The sequence below is a fragment of the Dasypus novemcinctus genome, chromosome 5, assembly GCF_030445035.2.
Source record: "Dasypus novemcinctus isolate mDasNov1 chromosome 5, mDasNov1.1.hap2, whole genome shotgun sequence".
Taxonomy (NCBI): Eukaryota; Metazoa; Chordata; class Mammalia; order Cingulata; family Dasypodidae; genus Dasypus; species Dasypus novemcinctus.
In genome coordinates, this window is record NC_080677.1 from 36,272,559 (window position 1) to 36,298,454 (window position 25,896).

The 25,896-nt window shown below is 37.2% G+C and overlaps 1 protein-coding gene across 2 annotated transcripts in view; it reads right to left on the bottom strand.

The window, feature by feature from the left end:
* Positions 1-882: 882 nt before the first annotated feature.
* NUP42 (nucleoporin 42) overlaps positions 883-25,896 on the bottom strand; it is a 29,730-nt gene continuing 4,716 nt past the window's right edge. For both annotated transcript variants that reach the window (XM_071215121.1, XM_004461339.5), the window contains exons 3-7: positions 24,902-24,996; positions 6,790-6,866; positions 5,943-6,029; positions 3,963-4,047; positions 883-3,397 (exon numbers count right to left, since the gene is read on the bottom strand). In XM_071215121.1, the coding sequence (XP_071071222.1) occupies positions 2,820-3,397; positions 3,963-4,047; positions 5,943-6,029; positions 6,790-6,866; positions 24,902-24,977 (903 nt within the window). In that variant the 5' untranslated portion in view covers positions 24,978-24,996 and the 3' untranslated portion in view covers positions 883-2,819. The remainder of the gene's footprint in view (positions 3,398-3,962; positions 4,048-5,942; positions 6,030-6,789; positions 6,867-24,901; positions 24,997-25,896) is intronic.

Here is a 25,896-nt window from a genome sequence, read left to right on the forward strand (position 1 = left end):
AAGAGACAGATAAAGTAGATACAACCCCCAGGTATTGGTTCCCTTGAGGGCTAAAGAGACCCATGAGTGCTATGGTCATGGCAGATGGGGTTAACTGCCATGTCAGATGGCCCTTCGTTGGAGCTGGTGTTTATGCGTGATGAATCTGGACTCAGATGGGATCTCTCTTCATAAGACTTTCATGCTACTGTGCTGGAGTTGTAGTTGGTGTTGGGGTTTAAGATATATTTAGGGGATCTGAATCTCTGGACTGACAATGTGATAGCCAGGCCCTGAGCCTCAACAGACTCCAGCACCTACAATCTGATTTATTGGACTCACTTCACTCAGCTAAGATGGAGTTGAAGAAGGACAACCACCACACCATGGAGCCTAGAGTGCCTACAACTGAAAGCGGGAGGATTGCATCCAGTATCCATGTGGAATCTGAGCCTCCTCTTGACATAGAGGTGCAATGGACACAACCAATCCAATGTCCACAGAGAAAAGGTGGCATTGGAGTAGGAAAAGTGGACATGGTGGCTAATGGGTATGGGGAATGGCAGGAAGAGACGAGATGTGGAGGCATCTTTGGGACTTGGAGCTGCCCTGGATGGTGCTTCAGGGGCAATCACCGGACACTGTAAATCCTCACAGGACCCACTGGATGGAATGGGGGAGAGTATGGGCCATGATGTGGACCACTGACCATGAGGTGCAGAGGTGCCCAGAGATTTACTTACCAAATGCAATGGATGTGTCATGATGATGGGAATGAGTGTTGCTGGGGGGGGGTGGGGGAGAGTGGGGGGGTGGGGGGGGTGGGGTTGAATGGGTCCTCATATATATTTTTTTAATGTAATATTTTTACAAAATCGATAAAAAAAAAAAGAAGTCTGTATCTTCTGAGTACGTTTTTCTTGAATCTTATGAAAATGAAGAATTTCACTTAAGTAAGTCACCCAGCTAAAATTAAGCCTTTGCCATCTAAAGATGTTATGCTCCATCCCCCAAATACACCCGTATAAGGAAACATGGAGGAAACATTTTTCAAAGGTAATACATATATACTGTAGAAAAAACTGATAACCAAAAAGAAAGAAAAATTACCCACAATCTGACCAACTAATACAATGTAGTGGATAAAGGCATGGACTTCTAAGTCCTGTGTTCGAATTCCAATTCAACCATTTGCTACTTGAATGACCAAATCTTGGTTTTCTTCTTTGGAAATGAGGATGATGAAATAGCAATTAGCTCATAGGGCTGTGAGGATTAAATTAGTTAAATGTAGCTTAAAAAAAGTGCTTAGAACAATGTCTGGCATGTAGTGAAAAGTTCTTTAAGCTTAACTTTTAGGTGCATTTCCCCTATGAATATGTTCCTGTCCCCCAAACTGGACTACACTGTACATGCTATTTCCTAACAGGCTTTTGTCCACAGCCTACAGAATGAAAATTTTTCCAAATTATTACATTTTCTTCTAGTCATTTACAAAGGCTTTTTAGAATTCCAATATGCAAATACCACAATTAGATTTTCTGTTGCTGGGCACTTTAGATAGAATTATTTTGCTATTATGAATGATACTGTGTATTGTAATCATTTTAATCCTTTTTTGGGCATATCTTTAATTTCTTGCATTGTCTTTCATCACTGTAAGATTTGTTATCTTTTTATGTATGTTTACAATTTTTTCTGCAATGTTCTTCCCGTGTCTAGGAACATACAAAAGAAATTGTAAACATACATAACTGAACCTGGGCCCTTTCATGTGGAAGGTGGGTGCCCAACTGCTTGCGCCAAATGCACTCCCTGCTTGTTGTGTCTGCTCATTGCATCAAGCTTGTCTTCTTTAGGAGGCATCAGGAACTGAACCTGGGACCTCCTGTTTGGGAGGCAGGTGCCCAACTGCTTGAGTCACATCCATTCCACATTTTAGGCTTTTTAAAAAAGTTTTCTTTCCTTAATAGCACCTTGCTTTCTCTCACTTCCTAATCAACTCTTAGCAATTATACTTCTGACTTTCTAATTGTGATCAGATAATCAAGCTAGTTAAAACAAGTTCTGAGTCATTGTGTTCTAGGTCCTAGGTACAGGTATTGCCACAGCTGGCCATTTCTGCTTATTTTGCAATATGCCTTTCAGTTAGACCACCTCTCCTAGAATTGCTTCTTGCCTCACTGGGTAAACCCAGGAGGTAGTGGTTCTTGGACATTCATATGATAGGATAATGGGAAAAATAAAAATAATTATATAAAAATTAGGCCAAGGTAAAAATTATACTAGTTGTGGAAGAAAATCCAAATCGTGGCCTGAGACTGCCAAAACTAAGAGGAGAAAAATTATCTCATAGTTCCAAAAATAAAGCTTGTAATCCTTTAGATTAAAAACTGTTTATCTCTTTGAGTCTTTAACATGAGGTACTATTTATCTTTATTTTGTAAATGGACTAGATAGTTGATTTTTTTCCCTAATGGTTCCAGAAATTACCTCCTTCCTTAAAAAGAAATTAAAGGTGCAACTTTAAAGGGTGAAATAGTAAATTTTTGTGAACTGAGAAAATACTTTATTCAAGTGCACAATGACTTGTTTTTTCAGGTCCATTTATAATTACTGTAAAAAAATTCTCTTGCTTGCTTGTTATGTTTTATTTAATTTTTCTCAAGAAAAAAAGTTAAACTTGAAAACCCCTAAAATTACAATTGAAAGCTTATTTCTTTATGAATAAATATATGCACTGTGTGTGTATATGTATGTATAAATATCTCCTTTTTTCTATGCATCATGTAAAGTTTAATTTTAAAAGCAGTTCTTCTCTGTATGCAACTATTGCTCTTCTAAATGTTTATAAGCTCCAAAGGTGGTGGCTTTAATGGAATTTTTCCCAGAGAAAATTTCTTGGATTGAAATTGTTCCAGTTCTTCTGCTGTTAGTTGATCCTTGGGTGTGAATAATACATTATCTGTTGTGGTGCTGCCATTTGAGACTGGGAGAGAAGAGGATATGTTGCTATTTCCAAAGATGTTATTAGATGGCTTAGAAAAAGCAGTGTTAGACTGGGAGCCTGGATTACCAAAAGCAGCCATGGAACTGCAGCTTCCAAAGCCTGGGACTGCTGGAACGCCTACAGGGCCAGCAGCCAAAGAAGTTGGAAATCCTGAAAATCTGGGTGATCCCAAACCAGAAGCTGCAGGGCTTTTAAATGAAAATGAAGAAGCAGATGTGATTTCAGGCTTCCCAAATCCAAAAGTTGGAGTGGATGTAGTAATGGCAGAACTGGCAGCGGCTGTAGCTCCAAATGCTGGAGGATTCCCGAACACAGAAGGGCCTCCTGAAGGGGCAGTGACAAATCCAGAGTTCGGTTTAAAACTAAAATTCTGAGGTTTATCAGTACTGCTGCTGTTCGCTGGAAAACCTACAAAGCCGGAAAAAAGTAAAAGAAAAAAGTAAAAAAAATGGAGTCATATTACTCCCATTTTTAAAAAAATTTCTGCCATAACCCAGTTAAACCTTGTTGTCCTATATTTTCTGCTACCAATCTTATTCTTAGTGCAGTTACCCTTCATTCAGGGAGAATGGGGGCAGCTTTAAAAACATCAGGGCTTAGGGAGTAGACTCGTCACACCATCTCATTGAAGCTGTTGCTTCAATAATAGGCTGATGCTCACAGTGACAAGAAAATTTACACAGCTGGGACTGCAACCATCATTACCTATTCCTATGAAACTCATGAAAGACAATCCCTAAAATGTATTTCCAAAGCCTGAGCCATACTGTTTTTCAAAGAACATGTCCATTTTAGCTCTACTTTCACCAATGTCTGATGAGCCAAGTTCTTTGAGGCTTCATAATGGAAGGTGCTAGAATTTGCAAGGATGATTTAAAATGGCACTTAACATACTTTAAAGGTTTTAGAACTTGAAAATTATAAAACACTATTTTTCTAAATCAATGAAGTCTTGAATTACTTTATCACTTACTTGGTGATCCAAATGCTGTTGCTTGCCCACTGCCAAATCCAAAGGTAGGTGCTGCTTGATTTACTCCATCATTTACATCAAAGAGCTTTAAAAAGAGTATGCAAATAATAAAGTACAAAATGAATAATTTTCAAGTACCTTTTCTATATACTTTATCAACAAATTCAATTTTTAAAATCTGCATTTAAAAATATAAAGTTTTTCATGTTAGACATGGAAAATGCTCCTACTATGCTGCTGAAGAGGGTAGGGTACAGTAGTGTATAAATGACATAATCTCAACTATTAATAATATGAATAAGCCATAGAAAGATATGCATCAATACCAATAAGTTAAGATTATTGTGACTGGCGGGTGCAATTATGGTGATTTTAACTTCATTTTTGTTTTTTTATACTTGTTAAATTTCTACCGTGAACATATATTAAAATCAGAAAACTATTTTTAATAGTACATTTTATTGTCTATAATCATTAGGCTAGATTTGCATTTATCAAGAAACCTAGATATTAGGCAATGAGACTTTTATAGGATACTTACTCTAATGCTTGAATTGGAATAATTTAAACATTTGCTATTCCCTGAAAATACTCCATGCTCTTGCTATTGTCTGAATTAGAAATTTCTTTCATCTCTGCGTACTGAAATCTTAATCCCTCTTTCAAGGTGCTCATTTCACTTACTCTTTCCCTCCAAGAAGCCTTTCCTAATCAGCCCAACTAGATATGAATTTCCCTCAACTGGAAGCTTCAAGAGCATTATTAAATAATCAACTTTGAGGTACAATTTACATACAATAAACACACCCATTTTATGTATATATTTCAATGAGTTTTAACAAACATAACTACCACCACAATCAAGATTTAGAACACTTCCATCGCTCCTAAAATTTCCCTTGTGCCCCTTCTCAGTGAATCCCCTCCCAAACCCTGGCTCCAAGCAACCATTATTCTGCTTTCTATCACTATAGAAGAGATTTGTCTTTTTTAGAGTATTATATAAATGGAATCATATAGTATGTACTCTTTTTTTTCCCTCAGTGTAATGTTCATCAACAGGTAAAGGAATAAACAAAGTATAGTATATCTGGACAATGGATTACTATTCAGCAATAAAACGAGGAATGAACCACTGATACCTGCTAACCCAGCTGTGGTAGGTTGTTCCAGAGCTTAACCCATGGAGGGACCCCTGAAAAGCTAGCAAAGAGGGAGGAACTCCCAGCCCTAGAGGAAGTTCTGACAGCTCTTCACACTCACTTATTCCTTCTATGTCAGCTCTCACTAATGTTGACAGCGGGCCACTTCTCTCCTAGGGACAAAAGACTTCCACAAAGTCTTACTAAATTAAAATGGCATTGCAAAATTTGAAGTGAAAGTAATTAGCTCACACAAGAATCTAGTTATTTAGGAAACACATAATTAAGAAATGGGCAGGTGCTGAGACTGTCAAACATTCATTTACTTTATTTAAGAAAAGAATACGTTCCTAACCTTTTTTGGATAGTAGAGACATAAACTGTCAAGGAAACTGGAAATATTAAATTCAAAATACAAATGTCATGCTTTTTTTTTTTTTAATTTTAAGGTCTTTGTATGGGGGTGAAAAAAATCAGAACTTTATTGACAGAGATAATGGACATGCTACAGTCAGGACAACATAACTTTTAAGACAAGTGGGTATTTATCTCTCAAAGGCATTTCTGTATATGACAAGGAACATATGGCGAGTGTCCTTCAGTTATGACAAATGTATACATTAGTCTGATTGTGCATTCATATAATTTTTCAAAGCAATTTCTTCTCAATCTGGGCTTTTCTGACCAAGGAACAGGGAGAAGACAATTCCTGGATGTTCACTCTAAATGATGATACAGTTCTTGAGAATGTGTGTATCATAATTCTTAAAGAATTTTTGCTTTGATTTCTAAATCCAAAATCAAATATCCTCTGCAAAAAAGTAAAAGATATACTCACCAAGGCTACTTTATTTGATATATTTAGATTTTTTAATTCATTTACCCTGTTCTTCCATTGACTTATTAACTGTTGGAGAGAATTTAGCTGAAGAAAGTAAAGAGAAAAATACTGAATCAGTATTGGGTATTTAAGCTAATCTCTCTAATAACAATTTCATACCTTCATTCTCCAAAAGCACAAAAAATTTATAAAATATTTTTATGGCCCATAACTTGTAAGATTTGCATTGATCTGCCCTTATTTTCCAAAATATGCCAGCTGTTGCCCCATTCCTTGCTCTCTAACTTCTTGTATTACTGGGTTAAGAACTACAAGTACTTGGAGGTGCCAAATTAGTTATATTTGGATGGGAGTTTAACATCTACTAATTGAAATGCATGGTCAGGACTGCAGACAACAGAAATATATGGAGTTTATACAGCTTCCTTTATGCATCCAAATTATTTAAGTGTACCTTTTTCATTTTTTAATATGGATACATGAGAATATTAATTTGTACAAAAGATTGCACCTCATTTAACTTTGATTTTCTAGCATTCATCATGGTGTCTGCACTAACAGAGATTTAATAAATATTTGTCAAATAATGAAAGAGTTTCTGGGATTAACTGCTGGCTAATTGGTAATAAAAATAGTGATATTCCTAATTACTATAGTCAAAATATATTGACATCATTTTAGAAAACCAACCAATTTAAAAGAATGTCATTAAGAAAATAAAAAATAGCCTTGTCCTGAAAAAAAATTACAGATTTCATCAACTTTACCAACATATAAGTAACTACAAACAGAGAAAACAGTAACTAACCTATTATTGAAGGAGATGAACAGGAAACAAACTTACGTAACTCTGTAAGTTATTGCTGCTTAAGTAGTTATGGTATTCAAGCCTCAACTCTTCTGGTGAAATGTCTGTAAAACCTGAAGTGAGTAATTTATTGGAATCTTTAAAATAAATATCAATAATTTTGATAATATAGTAAAGCTAGAGGTACTAGACAAGAAAACATGATAATAACGATTAGAAAACTTTTGTAATTATAGGAAAAATTCAAAGTCTACAATATCTTTAATGTTCAAAAAAGTATAAAATTAGAGTAAAACATAGTTGAATGATAATTTGATCTCTGGCAAAGAATTTTCTAAAGGTTAAGTGGAGTGGAAGATATAAAAAGAAAGATTTGACTATATAGATGTTTAAACTTCAGTCTAAAAAAAGGAAAAAGTAAGCATGTCAAAAACTACCATCAGCAAAAAGAAAAGACAAATGGTAAATTGGAAAAAACAAATTTGCAGCATGTATGATAAGAGATAATGTCCTTAATGTATAAATAGCTCTTACAAATCAATAAGAAAAATAAGCTAATATGTGTAAATTTTTAAAAAAAGTTTAAAAGCCAGTAAGTAAATGAAATTAAAAAGTTCAATTTTAAAATACTATTTAAAAATAGAGCTTATCAGGTTAGCAAAAATAAAAAATTGATTAAGGATGTGGGAAAATGGACACTCTCCTAAAGGAATTAAAAAGGTACAATTTTTCTGGGGGGAAATTGTTAAGCATCAAATGTCTTAAAAGATGTTCCCACATTTTACCCATAATACAATTTCTAGGATTTAAACCCAGGGAATAATTAGGCAGGTAAACAAAGGGTGTTATGTATAAGGATTCTCATTCCAATATTATTAGTAATAGAGATTGTAGTGAGTTGAATGGTGTCTTTCAAAAATTTATTTCTACCTGAAATCTCAGAATGTTACTTTATTTGGAAATAGGGACTTAGCAGATATAATTAGCTAAGGATTTCAAGATGAAATCATTGTGATTATGGAGGCCCTAAATCCAAAGACTGGTGTCATTAGATGAGAAGAGGATATGGAGACATAGTGAGAAGATGACAAAGTGATGGAGGCAGAGACTGATCGGAGTGATGTGTCTACAAACCAAGGAACACCAAGGATTGCCTACAATAACTAGAAGCCAGAAAACAGGCATGGGACAGTTTCTCATTCGGTGCTGTCAGAAGGAACTAACACTACTGATACCTTGATTCTGAACTTCTAGTCTTGAGAACTGTGAGAAAATAAATTTGTTTTTTTAAGCCACCCAGTTTGTGGTGCTTTATTAACTGAAATTTTAACTGAAAATTAAAAAGTAGGATACAAAACTAGATTATGATCTCAATTTTATATATATATATATATGTATAAACAAGAAAGGTTTGTGTGTATATATATTTTGAAAGGAATAAGCTAAAATGTTACAGTTGTTTTCTGTGGTATCAGGTGGTTTTTAGAAATTTACCTATTTCTGTTTTTCCCCCCAAGTTGTACATAGCAACATATACACACACACGCACACACACACATATTCTTTAGGAGGTACTGGGGATTGAACCCAGGACTTCACACATGGGAAGCAGGTACTCAACCACTGAGCTGTATCTGCTCCCGAATGAGAGCTGGTTTATTCGGTTTTGTTTTAAGGAGGTAATGGGGATTGTAACTGGGACCTTGTAAATAGGAGGCAGGCACACAACCACTTGAGCTAAATCTGCTCCCAGCAACTTTTATATTAAGAAAACTTTTTTATTAAGAAGGAAAAAAAAATGTGGAGCATAAAAAGTAATAGTAAGAATATTTTCTACAGCGAATTCGTTGTAACCCAGATATTAACTCTAAGACACCTAGTTCAGAATAGGGATTCCCTCTAACCACTTACTTTCTTCATCTTTATGAACTGCCCAGGCCAAAAGCCTAGGAATCATCTTAGATTCCTTTCTTTCTCCACATCAAATTAATCAGCATCCTGCCAGTTCTAGCTCTAAAACAGAATCTGAATTTGATCACTTCTGTCTCCACTGCTATAACTAATCCATTCATGATCTCCAATCATCTCCTAGTCTCCCTATTTCTACCTTTGTCTCCCTTCCCCAAGAACAGATCATTTTTCACACAGCAGCCTAAGTGAGCTTTTTCTAATCACATCATACCCCTCTCCTGCTTAAAGCTCATTCATGGCTGCCCAGTAAAATTAGGCCCAACATGATCTGGTCCCTGCTACCTCTCTGGCCTCATGTCATATTATTTGTTCCCTCGTTCACTCCTCTAGTGATTTAGGCCTTACTAGTCCTTAAACATAGCAATTTGGTTCCCATCTCAGGGCCTTTGCAGTAGCACTTTCCTACTGCTGAGAATGTTTTCCCTACATCTTCCCATAACTGATACCTTTTCTTCATTCTAGGCTTGGCTCCAATATTCATTCCCATAAGCTCTGTTATTTTTCTATCCAAGGTTTCAAATTTTTCTTTGTGCTCACCCAGTGTCTTCTTGATGTCTTTTCTTTCTTTACCCATGTTGTCCTTCAACTCCATGTGATTTAGGAGATTTGTATGTACCTCACTGATGAGATGTTTCAAGTCCTGTGTTCTGTCTGGAGCTTTGATATTTTCCTTTGCCTGAATCATATCTTCCTTTTTCTTAGTTTGGCTTGTAATTTTTTGCTGATGTCTAGGCATCTGTTTCTGAGTTTACTCTGATGTTCAGTTTCTCTCCCTTACCTAGGGATTTACTGTTAAGTAGCTGTGTGCTACTACTGTTCTTTTACTCTTTTTTAAAAAAATATAATAATAAACTATATTTTTAAAGAGGTTTTAAGTGATAGAAAAGTTACATCAAAAGTATGAGGGATTCTCATGTACCTCCCTCCCTCTTCCACATCATCCACTATTTTAAAAAAATGTAGCATTATAATTTATTATAACGCATCTGTAAAAGTCACTCATTAAAACAACGCACATTTAAAAAATGACTTACTTGTGGTAGGGACTAATCTACCTATAGTAATAATCTAAAAAGTAAAACCATCATTGTGACGTTTATTAGTACTTCACACATCTAATACTGAAGGAGACAACCACCATTTTTATAACTTCTTTAAAGCCAAAAACGTAAGCACAAATCAGAATTAAGAGAAACTTCAGAATGTTCACATTTGCATGCATTTTTGGTTGAACTTTCAAAGACTCTACATATAACAAAACCACAACTTTGAATCAAAATGAATATTAAAGACATTTAAGCCTTGTGATAAACTTATTTTACAGAAGGAAAACAGAGTGAATAGTAACAGCAGTATATTTCTAGGAGAGAAGGCAACTGCTTATTTCCGTTATCATAAAACAAAAGTCAATGAGTCAACATTTTAATAACACTAACCAAGGTATTTACTACTCAAGAACTTGTTTTTCAAGTTCTGTCTTTAAAATGTATCCATCCATATATTTGGATTAAATTAAATTTATACACAAAAACACTTTGCTCAGAATTCTAATCTTAACTATAAACCATAACTTATCAAAGCATAGTCCAAACAATATGCAATAAAGCTACCATTTAGATTTAGGTGCTTTATCTGAAAAACTTATCATACAAACAGGAGTTTTGCCCTGTTTCACTAGAATAAATGTCCTTATGTCTAAAACTTTAAATGATAATTTAAAAAAAGATTCAAATAATTCATGCTATGTATTTTCTTTCATTGGGCTTTGATAAAACCAAAGTCATCTGATGTTGGAGCACGATCTTCTTAGTTACAGCCTCTATAGTGTCAGAAGCAAACACAATAACCATTGTTTTATTTGTTGAAGTGGTCTTCTGTTTCTCAGCAATAGCTGCACAACAGCAACAATCTCATCACTTTCATAGTTATGGTCAGGAATTGTCTGGTGAGAAACCGGTTATTTCTGCTGATGATTCACTCTTTAATCGTCGGTGCCACTTTCTGCTGCTACTGGAGTGTTCTTGCCCAAGAAAGGTCTTCTTTCCATATTTCAGGGTTCATTGGACAGATTTGAAGGGCTACTTGAAAACCTGTAATTGCTTCATCCATTTTTACCTTCAGCTTTCTTTTGTCATATTTTTCTATTGTGTTGTCTTATCCTTTAGTTTACCCTTCCTAACGATCTTCATTTCTAAATTCTTCTCCAAATCTCTCACTCTTGTTTTTCCTTTCAGGCTGCAGCATCCCCTTTATATCTAGTCTTTGGTAACATATTCTGTCAGTTTTTGTTTATCTCTGAAGACTCTGAACTCATCCTCATTTTTGAAGGACAGCTTTGCCAGATACAGAATTCTTTTTTTTAAAAAAAGATTTATTTATTTATTTATTCCTCTCCTCTCCCCGCCCCGCCCCCCACCCTGGTTGTCTGTTCTCTTTGTCTCTTTGCTGCGTCATCTTCTTTGTCTGCTTCTATTGTTGTCGGCGGCACGGGAATCTGTGTTTCTTTTTGTTGTGTCATCTTGTTGTGTCAGCTTTCCGTGTGTGCGGCACCATTCCTGGGCAGGCTGCACTTTCTTTCGTGCTGGGCAGCTCTCCTTACGGGGCGCACTCCTTGTGCGTGGGGCTCCCCTATGTGGGGACACCCCTGCGTGGCAGGGCACTCCTTGAGTGCATCGGCACTGCGCATGGGCCAGCTCCACATGGGTCAAGGAGGCCCGGGGTTTGAACTGTGGACCTCCCATGTGGTAGACAGAAGCCCTAACCACTGGGCCAAGTCCGCTTCCCACAGATACAGAATTCTTGGCTGGCAGCTTTTCTCTTTCATTACCTTGTGGGAATTCCCCCCACTGGAAAGTCCCTAAAGGAAGATGGCGCCTAGAGCTATCAAAACAGCGCCTGAAGTAAATGGCGGGAAAATAAAGGGCCCATAAGTAACAAAACAGCGCCTGGGGTGATGACCCAGCCCCTTTCCAGGAAAAGGCAACTGAAACCGAGTGAGCACAGACCCAATAAGGGCACCGCAACAAGCACTAGAGCTCTGACGTGCGTCTCACTTCACTCAATATCATCCAATCAACCTTTTACATGATCCTTCAAAAAAGAGTATAAAATAGCCTCCCCCCTTACAATGAATGAACTTGCTTCCTCCTATTAAGCAGTCTCCAGAGTCTCTTTGCTGTGTGGTTGCTGTGTGGTGTGTGTAATACCTCCACAGTCTATCCCCTCTTTCAAGAGCCTCTGCCCCATGAGGTTGGAGCGCCTGGGGGAGCATCCGAGACGAAGTGACTAACCTCGGCGCTCACCGCTGCGGGCAGCATGACCCGCTAAGCGGCTGCGGGAGCGACAACATTACCTTAAGAACATCGTATCATTTTCTTCTCTCCTCCATGGTTTCAGATGAGGTTGGCACTTAATCTTATTGAGCTTCCCTTGTATGTCATACTTTGCTTTTCTCTTGCTGCTTTCAGATTCCTTTTTTTTTTTTAAGATTTATTTTTCATCTATTTCCCCCCCTGCCCCGGTTCCCCCATTGTCTGCTCTCTGTGTTCATTTGCAATGTGTTCTTCTGTGTCTGCTTGTATTCTCATTAGGAGGCTCTGGGACCTCCGGAGTGGTAGAGAGGCGATCATTCTCTTGTGCCACCTCAACTCCCTCTGTTCTGATATGTCTTCGTCTCTCCTCTGTGTCTCTTGTTGCGTCATCTTGCTGTGCCAGCTCTCTGTGTTGGCTGGCACTCCTGCGCAGGGTGGCATTTCCACATGGGTCAGGACTCCGTGTTGACCACCTTGCTGTGTGGGTCAGCTTGCCCTCACCAGGAGGCCCTGGGCTGTGAACTCTGGACCTCCTATATGGTAGGCAGGAGCCCAATTGGTTGAGCCACATCTGTATCCCAGAATTCTCTCTTAATCTCTGATATTTGTCATTCTGAATAGTAGGTATCTCAGGGTAGTCTATTCAGATTCATCCTGTTTGGGGTACGTTGTTCTTCTTAGATATTGATATTTATGTCTTTCATAAGGGTTGGAAAGTTTTTAGTTATTATTTCCTCAAATATTCTTTCTGCTCCTTTTCCATTTTCTTGTCCTGGGACACCAATAACGTGAATGTTTGTGTGTTTTGCATTGTCATTCAATTCCCTGCGACTCCATTCAGGAGTCTTGCCTATTGTTTTTTTCCCCACAGCTCTTTGATATTTGATTCAACTTATTCTCAGTCTTTAAAACTGCCCAGCTTAAGTTTTCAAAATTGGGCCAGGGACTCACTAGGGGGGTACAGATTTTCTCCCAGAGGTTGGATACGAGAGAGAGTGAAGTTTTTGTCCATGTAGTTTCCAGACTGGCCAGAAGGTGGTGTAAGTCAGCACCCCTTTCCATGGAGGTGTTTCAGTCCCTGCTTTCCTGCGTTCCTGTGTTGAAACTCCAGATCAGAGATTCAGAGCAGGCTCTGCTGGCCGAATTCACTGAAGAAAAGCATCTCGACCTCCCCTCCCTTTTCCCTTGGAGGAAGATGTTTGTTCCCCTCTGTCAGCTATAGTGAGCCAGGGGTTTTGCTCCAACTTAATATCTGCGGTGGAGGGGGGTAGGCCCTTCCCAGCTGCCGTAGGGCTTGGTAAATCACATTTGTCTTTTCAGTTTCTTCATCTCTGTCCCTCACTCTCCTGGGAGTTGTGTAGTACTGTCTTGGTCTGCTGACTCCCAAAGCAGGTCCTTCAGTCAGCTTTTGGCTCTTTCTCTGTTGTTTTTGTGAGAGCATTCAGCTCTGCCAGTTAGCTTGTCGCCATCTTCCCCACTGTCCTTTGACTCTTGGTTCAACTTGTAGATATTTAGGATTGCCACTGTTTAACTGCTCAAATCCAGGCTAAGTACCCAGTAATGGGGTGCAGCCAGTTTCCAAGGGCCTTGGAAAGGGGGACACTAAAGGCACCTGATTGCCTCTTTTATTTATTACTGTTTTCCCCTTCTTTTTGTATACTTTTCTAGTCTGTCAGAAGATGGCGCTCTTTGGCAGACCTCTCAGCTGGACCCCAGGTGTAAGGCGTAAAGCATTCAGTATAACTTCCCAGTAGGCGGGTGGGCAGGTGGGTGGTTTAGAAGCAATGTCCTCAGGGCTGGCCAAGTCTCACAAACAAACTTACTCAGATACTGTTCTCCCTTGTCCAGCCACACTCTCTTTCCCTCCCTCTGCCTCCTCAGCAACTTGCCCAGGGCAGTAGGGAGGCTGTTTGAAAAGGCAAATTATCCTTAGCTCCCAGCTGGCTTTCAGTGCCAACAATGTCCTGGGCCCTACCTGGCCGGCAAGTGTGTGTCCCCTCCAATGCAGCAGACCTAGGTGGCTGGCCAAATCTGAATTTGCTGTAGACTGTGTCCCTCCCTCTCCCCTTTCTTAGAGAAGAGGAACCTTGCAACCCCTTTCAGTCCGCAGCTGCTGCAGTCTACAGACTACTGTTTGCTCTGAAGGTGGGGAAATGGGTGCCAGCAGCTGCTTCTGCAGCTTTACTCATGGGATTTTTCCTGCCAGCAGAGATTCCTTTCCTTTGCCTCTGTCTGTTCTGGGAGATGTCTTGCCTTCCCCTGGTATCCTGAGACCCAGCACAGTCTTCTAGACAGTCTCTGCTGTCCTCCAGCCATAGCTGGGAGAGAAGTGATTCCTCTGCCTCTCTAATCCTCCATCTTCCTGGAAGTCCCCGTAGCTCCAGTATTACCTCCTAAGAATAGCGAACCACTTTTTCTAAAGGAACATTGTCCCCTCCGTTACTTTTTATTCCTTCCAGTTGTGATCAACTAGAATTTCTCATCTGAATAACAGAAGACAGAAAAGGATTTGACTATTTTCTCAGCTCTCCTAGGGGGTACAAAAGTTATATCATTCTAGCTGCACAGAAGCTAATTCTTTATATATAATGGATGCCTAAGGGCAGTGGTTCTCAAACCTTTTGGTCTCAGGACCCATTAATATTCTTAAAAATCATTACGAATACCAAAGAGTTTTATTTATTTGGGTTATACATATCAGTATTTACCATATTTGAAATTAAAACTTCAAAATTTAGAAAATATTTATTAATTTGCTTTAAAATAAGAAACCAATTACATAGCAAAATAACATTATTTAATGAAAATAACCTTTCCATTATGCAGCTGTAAGAAGAAATGAAGTCGTGAACCATATGACAACATGGATGAACCTGGAGGACATTATGTTGAATGAAGCAAACCAGACACAAAAGGACAAATACTGTATGATTGTGCTATTATAAACTAATTATATTGTACAAATTCATGGAGTTAATAACTAGAATGTAGGTCACCAGAAAATAGAATGAGGTTAGAGAATGGAAAGCTCAGGTTCATCTGAGCAGAACTGGTAAAAAGGTTTGTTTGTTAATCTTTGGAAATTAATAGAAAAGTGAAAGCATATGACAGTGTTTGTAATTAGGAGTACTATTATATGGGTATGACAGTAGTTAAAAGGTTATGTGGGGAAGCGGACATGGCTAAACTGATAAGAGTGCCCATCTACCATATGAAGGGACCAGGGTTCGATCCCCAGGGACTCCCGACTTATGTGGTAAGTTGGCCCACGTGCAGTGCTGCCATGCGCAAGGGGTGCCGTACCATGCAGGGGTGCCCCTGTGTAGGGGTGCCCGGCATGCAAGGAGTACGCCCCGTAAGGAGAGCCACCCTGCGTGAAAAAAGATGCAGCCTGCCCAGGAGACATGTCGCACACATGGAGAGCTGATGCAGCAAGATGACGCAACAAAAAAAGACGCAGTTTCCCAGTGCTACCGGATAATGAAAGCAGATGCAGAAGAACGCACAGCAAGTGGACAAAGACAGCAGACAACAGGGGGGAAGGGAGAGAAATAAATAAATCTTTTTTAAAAAAAAGTCATGTGTATTACTAGAAGAGCTAAAAAATTTAACTGTATAGTATAGTGAAACCTTGTGTGAAATATGAATATGGTAATATAGCATATATGAATGTTTTTCTTTGCTACTGAACAAAGGTATATTAACGTTATAAGATATTAAAATCTGGCAAAAATACAAAAAAGCAAACTTTGGGCAGTAGTATATTACTATATTATTATTAGTTTTACAGTAAGGGTGAAAAAAAGAGGAAATATGCTAAGGGAAAGAAATTAGACCCAAGGGACTACATATTGCTTGACTCTGTCCATAGAAAATATAAATTCACATAAACTAGACAGAAACAGAATAGTAGCTATGTACAGCAGAGGAGGCATAGAGAGACTGAGACGTGGTAAATTTTTTGTTATTACTGGAATAATGAAAATGTGCTAATAATGATTGAATTGATGAAGGCACAACTATGTGATTATACCACATATCATTGATTGTACACTTTGGATGGACTGTATGCTTTATTAATATATATCAATAAAATTGATCTTTTTTTATTTTTTTTAAAAGAGGATTGTGGGAAGATGGCAACGGATTAGGTGGGAAGGCTCAGCCCTCTTACAAAAACAACAAAGAAATGGCCAACACTCTTTGAGGGAACTGCTTTGGAGGTTGGGAGACCAGCACAGTGCTTCACAACTCCCAAGAGGGAGAGGGACAGAGAGAGGAAGAACCCAAACACCAAACTAAGTTACTAAACTTCCCAGCCACGGGTAAGGGCTCCTCTCCCCCAACCCCAAAATATTAGGCTGGAGTAAAACCCCTGGCTCACTGCAGCTGACTGAGAGGGGAACAGACTTCTTCCTTCCTGAAAGGTGTTACAAAGGAAAAGAAGGGGGAATTGGGGGGCTTTTCTCAGTGAATTCAGCCAGTGGAACCTGCTTTGAAACTTGGCTCCAGCCAGGCCAAAACAAAGGGAAACCGAGAGAGATTCACCTCTGTGGAAAGGCATGCCAACAAACACCACCTGCTGGCCGGTCTGGAAATTGCATGGACAAAACTGCACCTGGGTCTGTCCTCTAAATTCTGGGAGAAAATCTGCACCCCACTAGTGAGTCCCTGGCATGATTTTGATGACTTTAGCTGGGAAATTTTAAAGACTTAGGATAAGCTGAACCAAATATCAAAGAAGAGCTGTGAAAAAAAAATAGGCAAGAGAGAGAAATTGGCCATCAGAGTAAATTTACCAGCATATTCAGTTGCCTAGACATCAGCAAAAAAATTACAAGCCATACTAGGAAACAGGAAGATGGTCCAGCCAAAGGAACAAACCAAATATCCTGAAGATATACAGGATTTAAGACAATTACTCCGTGATAATCACACAACTCACCTGAATCACTTCAAAGAATTGAAAGGAAGTATGACTAAAGAGATAAAGGATATTTAGAAAACACTGGGTGAGCATAAAGAGCAATTTAGAAGTCTGCAAAGAAAAGTAACAGACTTTATGGAATGAAAGACATGATGGATGAGATTAAAACTACATTAGAGGCACGTAAGAGCAGATCTAAATTGCTTGAAGGTAGAATTAGTGATTTGGAAGACAGAACATCTTAGCTGGAAAAGGCAGTAGAAGAGAAAGAGAAGAGAAAAAATGGAACAGGGTCTCAGGGAATTGAATGACAACACGAAATGCAAAAACTTATGCATTATCAGTGTCCCAGAAGGAGACGAGAATGGAAAAGGGGCAGAAAGAATATTTCAAGAAATAATGACTGAAAACTTCCCAACCCTTATGAAAGACATAAATATCAATATCCAAAAGGACAACACACCCCAAACAGAATAAATCCAAAGAGACCTGTCCCAAGACACCTACTATTCAGAATGACAAATATCAGAGATAAAGAGAGGATTCTGAAAGCAGCAAGAGAGAAGCAAAGCATCATATACAAGGGAAATTCAATAAGATTAAGTGCCGATCTCTCATCAGAAACCACGGTGGTGAGGAGAAAGTGATATATTAAGGTACTGAAAGAGAAAAATTGACAGCCAAGAATTCTGTTTCTGGCAAAGTGTCCTTCAAAAATGGGGGTGTGTTCAAAGTTTTCACAGATAAACAAAAACTGATAGAATATGTTACCAAAAGACCAGAATTACAAGAGATCCTGAAGGGAGTGCTGTAGTCTGAAAGGGAAAAATGGCAAGAGACTTGAAGATGAGTGTAGAAATGAAGATTATTAGACAGGGTAAATTAGAGGATAAAAGGACAGACAACAGTATATGACAACAGAACGCCAAAGACCAAAATGGATGAAGTAATGCCTTTACAGTAATAACATTGAATGTTAATGGCCTGAACTCTCCAAATAAAAGACAGAGACTGATAAAATGGATAAAAAAATATATGTTGTCTACAAGAGACTCACCTCCAATGTAACGACACAACTAGGTTAAAAGTGAAAGGCTGGAAAAAGATATTCCATGCATACAGTAATCAAAAAAGTGTTGGAGTAGCAAGACTAATATCAGACAAAATAGATTTTAAATGCAGAACTGTTAATAAAGGATGAAGAAGGTCATTAAATATTAATAAAAGGGGAAATTCAGCAAGAAGAAATAACTATGCCTAATATTTATGCACCTAACCTCAGTGCTCCAAAATACACAAAGCATACACTGGCAAAGCTGAAAGCAGAAAGAGATGTTACTACAACAATAATAGTTGGAAATGTCAATACACCACTCTCAGTATTGGATAGAAGATGTGGACAGAGGGTAAGTAAAGAAACAGAGACCTTAAATAATATAAATAAACTAGACCTAACAGACATCTATAGAGCATTACACCCCAAAACAGCAGGGTATACATTCTTTTCAAGTGCTCATAGATCTTTCTCCAAGATAGACCATATATTGAGTCACGGGACAAGTCCCAATAAATTTAAAAAGACAGAAATTGTAAAAAACACTTTCTCTGATCACAGTGGAACGAAGCTGAAAATCAACAATGGATGGAAAAAGGGAAAATTCATAAATACATGGAGATTAAATACTCGTAAATAACCAGTCTGTCAAAGAAGAATTCAGCAAATATCTTGAGATGAATGAAAATGAGAACACAACTTACCAAAACCTATGGGGTACTGCAAAGGCAGTGCTGAGAGGAAAATTTATAGCCCTCAATGCTTACATTAAAGAAGATTTTCTTCTTTTTTTAATGTAGGAGCTAGGATTGAATACCTAATTACACACCTGGAAGAACAAGAAAAAGAACAGCAAACCAATCCCAAACCAAGCTGAAGGAAAGAAATAGTAAAGATCAGAGCAGAAATAAATGAAATTGAAAACAAAAAGACAACAGAGAGAATCAACAAAACCAAAATTTGGCTCTTTGAGGTCAACAGAATCGACAAACCCTTAACTAGAATGACAAAGAAAAAAAGAGAAAAGATGCAAATAAATAAAGTCAGAAATGAGAAGGGGGATATTACCACTGACCCCACAGAAATGAAAGATTGTAAGAGGATACTACGAACAACAGTATGCCAAAAACTTGAAAACGTAGGCGAGATGGACAAATGCCTAGAAACATACGAACGACCTACACTGACCCTAGAAGAAACAGAAGACCTTAAACCAATCACAACTGAAGAGATTGAAACAATTATCAAAAATTTCTCAAAGATGAAAAGCCAGGGACCAGATGGCTTCACAGGTGAATTCTACCAATCATTCCAAGATGACCTAATACTAATCTTGCTCAAGTTCTTCCAAAAAATTGAATAGGAAAGAACACTATCAAACTCATTCTATGAAGCCAAAATCACCCTAATATCAATACCACCTAAAGATACTACAAAAAAAGAAAATTATAGACCAATATGTCTAATGAATATAGATGCAAAAATCCTCAAAAAAATACTTGCAAACTGAATTAAAAGAATGATACACCATGATCAAGTGGGTTTTAGCCCAGGTATGCAAGGGTGGTTCAATACAAGAAAATCAATTAGTGTAATAAACCACATTGATAAAATGAAATAGAAAAATCATTAATCCTCTCTATTGATACAAAAAAGGCATTTGAAAAAATATAGCATCCTTTCTTGACAAAAAAACATTCCAAAAGATAGGAATAGAAGGAAGCTTTCTCAATATGGTAAAGTGCATATATGAAAAACCTACATTGTATTCAACGGTCAAAGACTAAAAGCTTTCCCGTTGAGATCAGGAACAAGACAAGGATGCCTACTGTCACCATTATTATTCAATATTGTGCTAGAAGTTCTAGCTAGATAGATAGAAATTAGGCTAGATAAAGAAATAAGAGGCACCCAAATAGGAAACGAAGAAATAAAACTTTCACTATTTATTGATGACATGATCCTATATGTAGAACATTCTGGAAAACCCACAACAAAGCTACTAGAATAGACGAGTTCAGCAAAGTGTGGGATACAAGATTAATATGCAAAATCAACAGCATTTCTACACTCTACTGATGTGTAATCTGAGGAGAAAATCAGAAAAAAAAATTCCATTTATAATAGCAACTAAAAAAAGCAAATATTTAGGAATAAACCAAAACAAGGACATAAAGGACTTGTATTCAGAAAACTACAAAATATTGCTAAAAGAAACTGAAAATGACTTAAATAAATGGAAGGACATTCTATGTTCATGGATTGGAACATCAAATATCGTTAAGATGTCAATTTCACCCAAACTGATTTGCAGATTCAATACAATCCCAATAAAAATCCCAACGGCCTTTTTTTTTGTAGAAACTGAACACCAATAATCAAAATTTTTTGGAAGGGTAGGGGACCCCAAACAGCCAAAAATGTCTTTAAAAGAACAACAAAGTTGGAAGACTCTCACTTCCTGACTTTAAAGCATATTACTTAGTTACAGTTGTAAAAACAGCATGGGACTGGCATAAGGATAGACAGATTGAACAATGGAACAGAATCAAGAACTCAAATATAGATCTTCACATCTATAGTTGAGTGATTTTTGACAAGGCTGTTAAGCCCACCCAGCTGGGCCAGAACAGTCTATTTAACAAATGGTACGGGGCGAACTGGATATCCCTATTCAAAAGAAAAAAAGAGGACCCCTATCTCATATCTTATACAAAAATTAACTCAAAGTGCATCAAGGACTTAAATATAAAAACAACCACCATAAAATTCCTAGAAGAAAATGTCAGAAAACATTTTCAAGATGTTGTGTTAGGAGGTAGTTTCTTAAACTTTATGCTCAAAGCATGAGCAACAAAAGAAAAAATAGATAAACACTTTTGCACCTCAAAGGACTCTGTTAAAAGGGTCAAAGGGCAGCTGACTCAATAGGAGAAAATATTTGGAAATCACATCTCTGATAAGCATTTAAGATGCACGATATATAAAGAGATTCTACAACTCAACAATAAAAACAAACTATCCAATTAAAAAATGGGCAAAAGACTTGAAAAGACAACTGTCCAAAGAAGAAATAAAAATGTTGAAAAACACAAGGAAACATGTTCAACCTAATTAGCAAATAGGGAAATGCAAATCCAAACTACAATGAAATATCATTTCACACCTATTAGCCTGACCACTATTTAAAATGTTGGAAAACTCTAAGTGCTAGAGAGGTTGTGGAGAGATAGGAACACTTATTCACTGTTGGTGGGATAGAGAATGGTACAGTCACTGTGAAGAACTGTTTGGCAGTTCCTAAGGAAGATGAGTATAGACTTGCCATTTGACTCGGTAATACCACTACTAACTATATACCCGGAAGAACTGAGAGCAGTGACACAAACAGACATCTGCGAACTGATGTTCATAGTGGTGTTATTCATGACCGCCAAAAGCTGGAAACAACCCCAGCATCCATCAACTGAGGAAAGGATAAACAAATTGTGGAATATTATGCAGCGGTAAGGACTAGAGTGGAATTACTGGTGTTCTGCTATGGAACTATTGTGATTAGCAATGGAAGAAATTGTAGTACTGATGTGGAGAAAGTGGCCACAGTAGCTGCTGATGGTAGGTAGAGGGAAGAAGAGATATGATGTGGGGGCATTTTCAGGACTTGGAGTTGTCCTGGGTGGTACTGCAGGGACAGATGCTGGACACTGTATGCCCTGCAATGGCCCACTGGGTGGAATAGGGAAAGAGTGTAGACTACAAAGTAGATCACTGTCCATGTGGTGCAGTAGTGCTCCAAAATGTATTCACTAGGTGCAGTGAATGTGCCATGATTGATGGAAAAAGTTGTTGATATGGGAGAAGTGGGGTGAGGGGGGCGGGGGGTATTTGGGGACCTCATATTTTTTAATGTAACATTTAAAAGAAAATAGAGAAGAAAAAAAAAAAAGAAGAAATGAAGTAATGAAACATATGACAACATGGATTAATATGGAGGACATTACGTTGAATGAAGCAATCCAGATACAAAAAGAAAACTACTGTATGACTGTGTTATTATGAACTAAATATATTATGTGAAATAAGAATATGGGTAAAATAGCATATATAAAACTTTTTCTTTGAAGCTGAACAAATGTAGGTTAATACTACAAAATATTAACATCAGACCAAAAAACCCCATTATACTAAGTGAAGACCAAAGAGTACTACATATTCCATGATTCCATTTACATAAAATGTAAATATAAATCAATTTATAAAGATGAAATTTGATTAGTGGTTATGTAGGGCTAGGGAAGAATTCTTTTTGGTGTAATGAAATTGTTCTACCATTTTTTGTGGTGATGAATGCACAAAGTTGTGATTACACAAAAAGTCACTGATTATGCACTTTGAATAGATCGTTTGGTATATGAATATCTCTCAATAAAACTGCTTAATAAATATGTAAGAATAGCCAGAAATAGCAGCTATGCACAGCATGAGAATCATAGAGAGACTGAGGAGTGAAGAATTTTGTTTGTTTTTTATTATTACTATTAAGTATTGAAATAATAAAAATGCTCTATGATGACTGAGGTGATAAAGGCACAACTATGTGATTATATCAAATACTATTGTTTGTACACTTTGGATGAACTGTATGCTTTATTAACATGTATAAATAAAATTGATGTGTTAAAAAAAAAGGAAAAAAAATCAATTGGCCATTATGTTTCACAACAATGCAAGGTGTTGGTGGGGAAATGTATGGGAGCCTTGTATGATGATGTAGCAGTTTGATATAACTGATGAATTCTAGAAAGAAATATTGGATTATGCTTGTAACCTGATCTGCACCTGGGCATGACTGAGTTATGATTAGGGCATGGCAAAGAAGAGAGTTGAGGGTTTCTATAGTTGGAGTTTTGATGCTGGAATTTGATGCTGAAGACTTAAGTTGGAGCCCTGGGAAGTAGCTCACAGAGGAAAGAGAAGGCAGCCCCAGGAAGAAAGGAACCTTGAACCCAGAGAGAAGCAAGCCTCAGGAACGTAGGAATGCAGGAAGCCTAACCCCTCGAAGACATCGGCAGCCATCTTGCTCCAAACAGACGTTGTGAGGGAAGTAACTTATGCTTTATGGCCTGGTACTTGTAAGCTCCTACCCCAAATAAATAGCTTTAATAGTAACTAACCAATATCTGGTATTTTACATCAGCACCCCTTTGGCTGACTTATACAGAAGATATGCAAGCTGTTTTGTAAGTTCACAAAATTTTCTATACACTTATTGTTTATGTATGCTCATGTATGAACGATATACTTCAATAAAATTAAAAAAAAAAAAACTTTCCAAAACAAAAAATAAAGATTTAGTGAGATGAATGGTATTGTTTTCTGTTTGTGAATCTCTTTAATGTCTGACTTAATAGATTCTCAAAGCTGTTTCTGCATTCAAAATGTTCTTCTGGTTGAAGTATATGAAGAAAACCTGTCCTCACACAGATACTCTTAAGTGAAACTGGCACTTTTTCTTTTCAAAATTTTAATGGCTTTAATCTACTAGTACAGTTTTGTGCCTTTGCCTTGATTCATGTTAAGAATCAAGCAGTTTTACCTACCCCCTCCTTTTATACCATCAGTGCAAACGTCAACAGAGTGAAAGACAATTAATGTCTTAGTACTATTACGAAAATACTTTTGAACTTGTATAGCACCTGAATGAGTCTCAGTGATAGAGATGCCAGATTTACCAAAGAGAAATACAAGGCACCCAGATAAATTTGAATTTCAGATATATAATAATTTTTTTTAGTATAAGTATGTAGCAAATATTGCACAGGACATACTTACACTAAAAATATTAACCTTTGTTTACCTGAAACTCAAATTTAACTTCTGTCCTGTATTTTTTTGGCAACCGTATTCGGGGATCTATAGGGTTCCATTTTCTGTATTTTGATAACCATTGCCTTAGAGCAGGAGGGTTCAATTCTGCACCAGTTAGGAAAGAAAATACTAATATCTGAAATTCTCTTACTTATTTGCATCACTTATTCTTTCCCTCTCTCAAGAACACAAGCTTCCTAAGGGAGGGATCTTACATGGCTTGCTCAACACTGTATTCTTAGCACTTAGAACAGGGCCTGGCACAAAAGAAATTCTATAAATATTTGTTGAGTGAATGAGTGAATAAAAAATAAACAGGGAGGGAGAGTGGAGACAGAACAGAGATTCCAGAGTTCTGCGGGACTGCAGAGGGTACCTGCAATTTCCTCAGGAGGACAGAGGTCCAAGACCATCCAGAGTGGGTTTGGAAAAAGTTTGGTGTTCTGGGTTTCAGACCAGAAAGGGCCTAGTGATTATGGACAAAAAAGAATGGGAAGGAGAGGCGTTTTCTAAAGAAATGCTATCCCTGTAGCCCAGCCAAAGTGCCTTACCTTCAAACATTATCTCCAGGTTAGGTCTCTTTATGCTTTATGAAAAATAACTATTCTTATAAGGAATAAGAAAGAGAGGGGAAAAAAGAAAGATAGATCAGAACCAGGCAGCCAAAGCCTTAATGAAGGGCTGGATGTGACTCTTCTATCATTGTAAGAGCTAAGAGGTTTGGAAGTTACACATCAAGGACACCAAGAAAGTAGAGCCTCTTTCTGGGCTTCAGAATTAGGAATTGTGGTAGGTACTGATTTTATTTTATCATGAGAATTACATATCTGAAAAGAAATATATCCTCTAACCTCTATCCACAAACTATGAAGTTCTGTTAGAATATTTGGACACTTAAACAATGTCAAAACTCTCCTAATTGTAGCCAAGTTGGTGGTTAATTTATTTGGCATAGTCTTAGTTTTAAAACATAATCATTTTATAATATATTTTTAACATACACATTTTCTCAGTTACCTGAAATGTTAGGTTTCTTCTTCATTGGTGAATAAACAGAAAACATCCACTGCCCTGATGATTCCCAAACTTCCATATCTTTTACAATTCCTTCCCTAAAAAAAAAAGCAAAGGATCTTTGCCTCATCTGCTTGTTAAAATTTATTACTTATGTTTTCCAATGACTGGAATTTTAAAACCTAGTAAATACATAACTTTGGATTTTTTCCATTATATTTTCTGAAGAGTGTCCTTTAAGGCAGATTATTGAATTATGAACTGTATCTCATGATTATAAATTTACTGCCAGAGAAGTGGGTAATTTTGGTTTTCTAATATGTTGAACCACTAACCAATATACTTGTTGAGAACTACCAAAGGTACCATACAATTTTTGAGAACTAAAATATAATAAAATACACTTTAATCTTTCTTTTGTTCATCATCATAAATGATGATTCAACTGGAAAAAATAGAGTTTCACTTAAATAATTTGGAATCATAATTTTTTTTTCACTTTCCCAAATTTACATGTATTTTTGTATGTTAAATTTATAATCCTACATTTAAAAACTTCTCACTCGACTTACATTCATAACTTTTGTTTTTCTATTTCTCTTATATCCTGTTTCAACATGTACAATAATGAAGTGTGTTTGGGTAGATCATTTTAGCCATTGATAAAGGCTTTTTTTCTTTTTCCTTTTGCTAGCATTCCAAAATTAGCAACAGGCTTCATCTAAATAAGACCCTGACACCTTTTAAGATGATGCAAAGAGGGAATGTAGAGGTCAGAAGATAGTTCACCCAAGCTAAATTGCTTTTGAAGTACACTGTAATTCCTAAAAGGTTTCGAATTCTTTGTTCATTTTATCTTACATGCATGTGTCTTTCATGTTAGCTGAGTGGGTAATCCTTGTGCTTTACTCTTGGAACACACATGATACAGAAGTAATTTTCTCTTAACATTAAATGCCAGAGTCTGTATAGAAGAGATATTTCAATATGGACTCCAC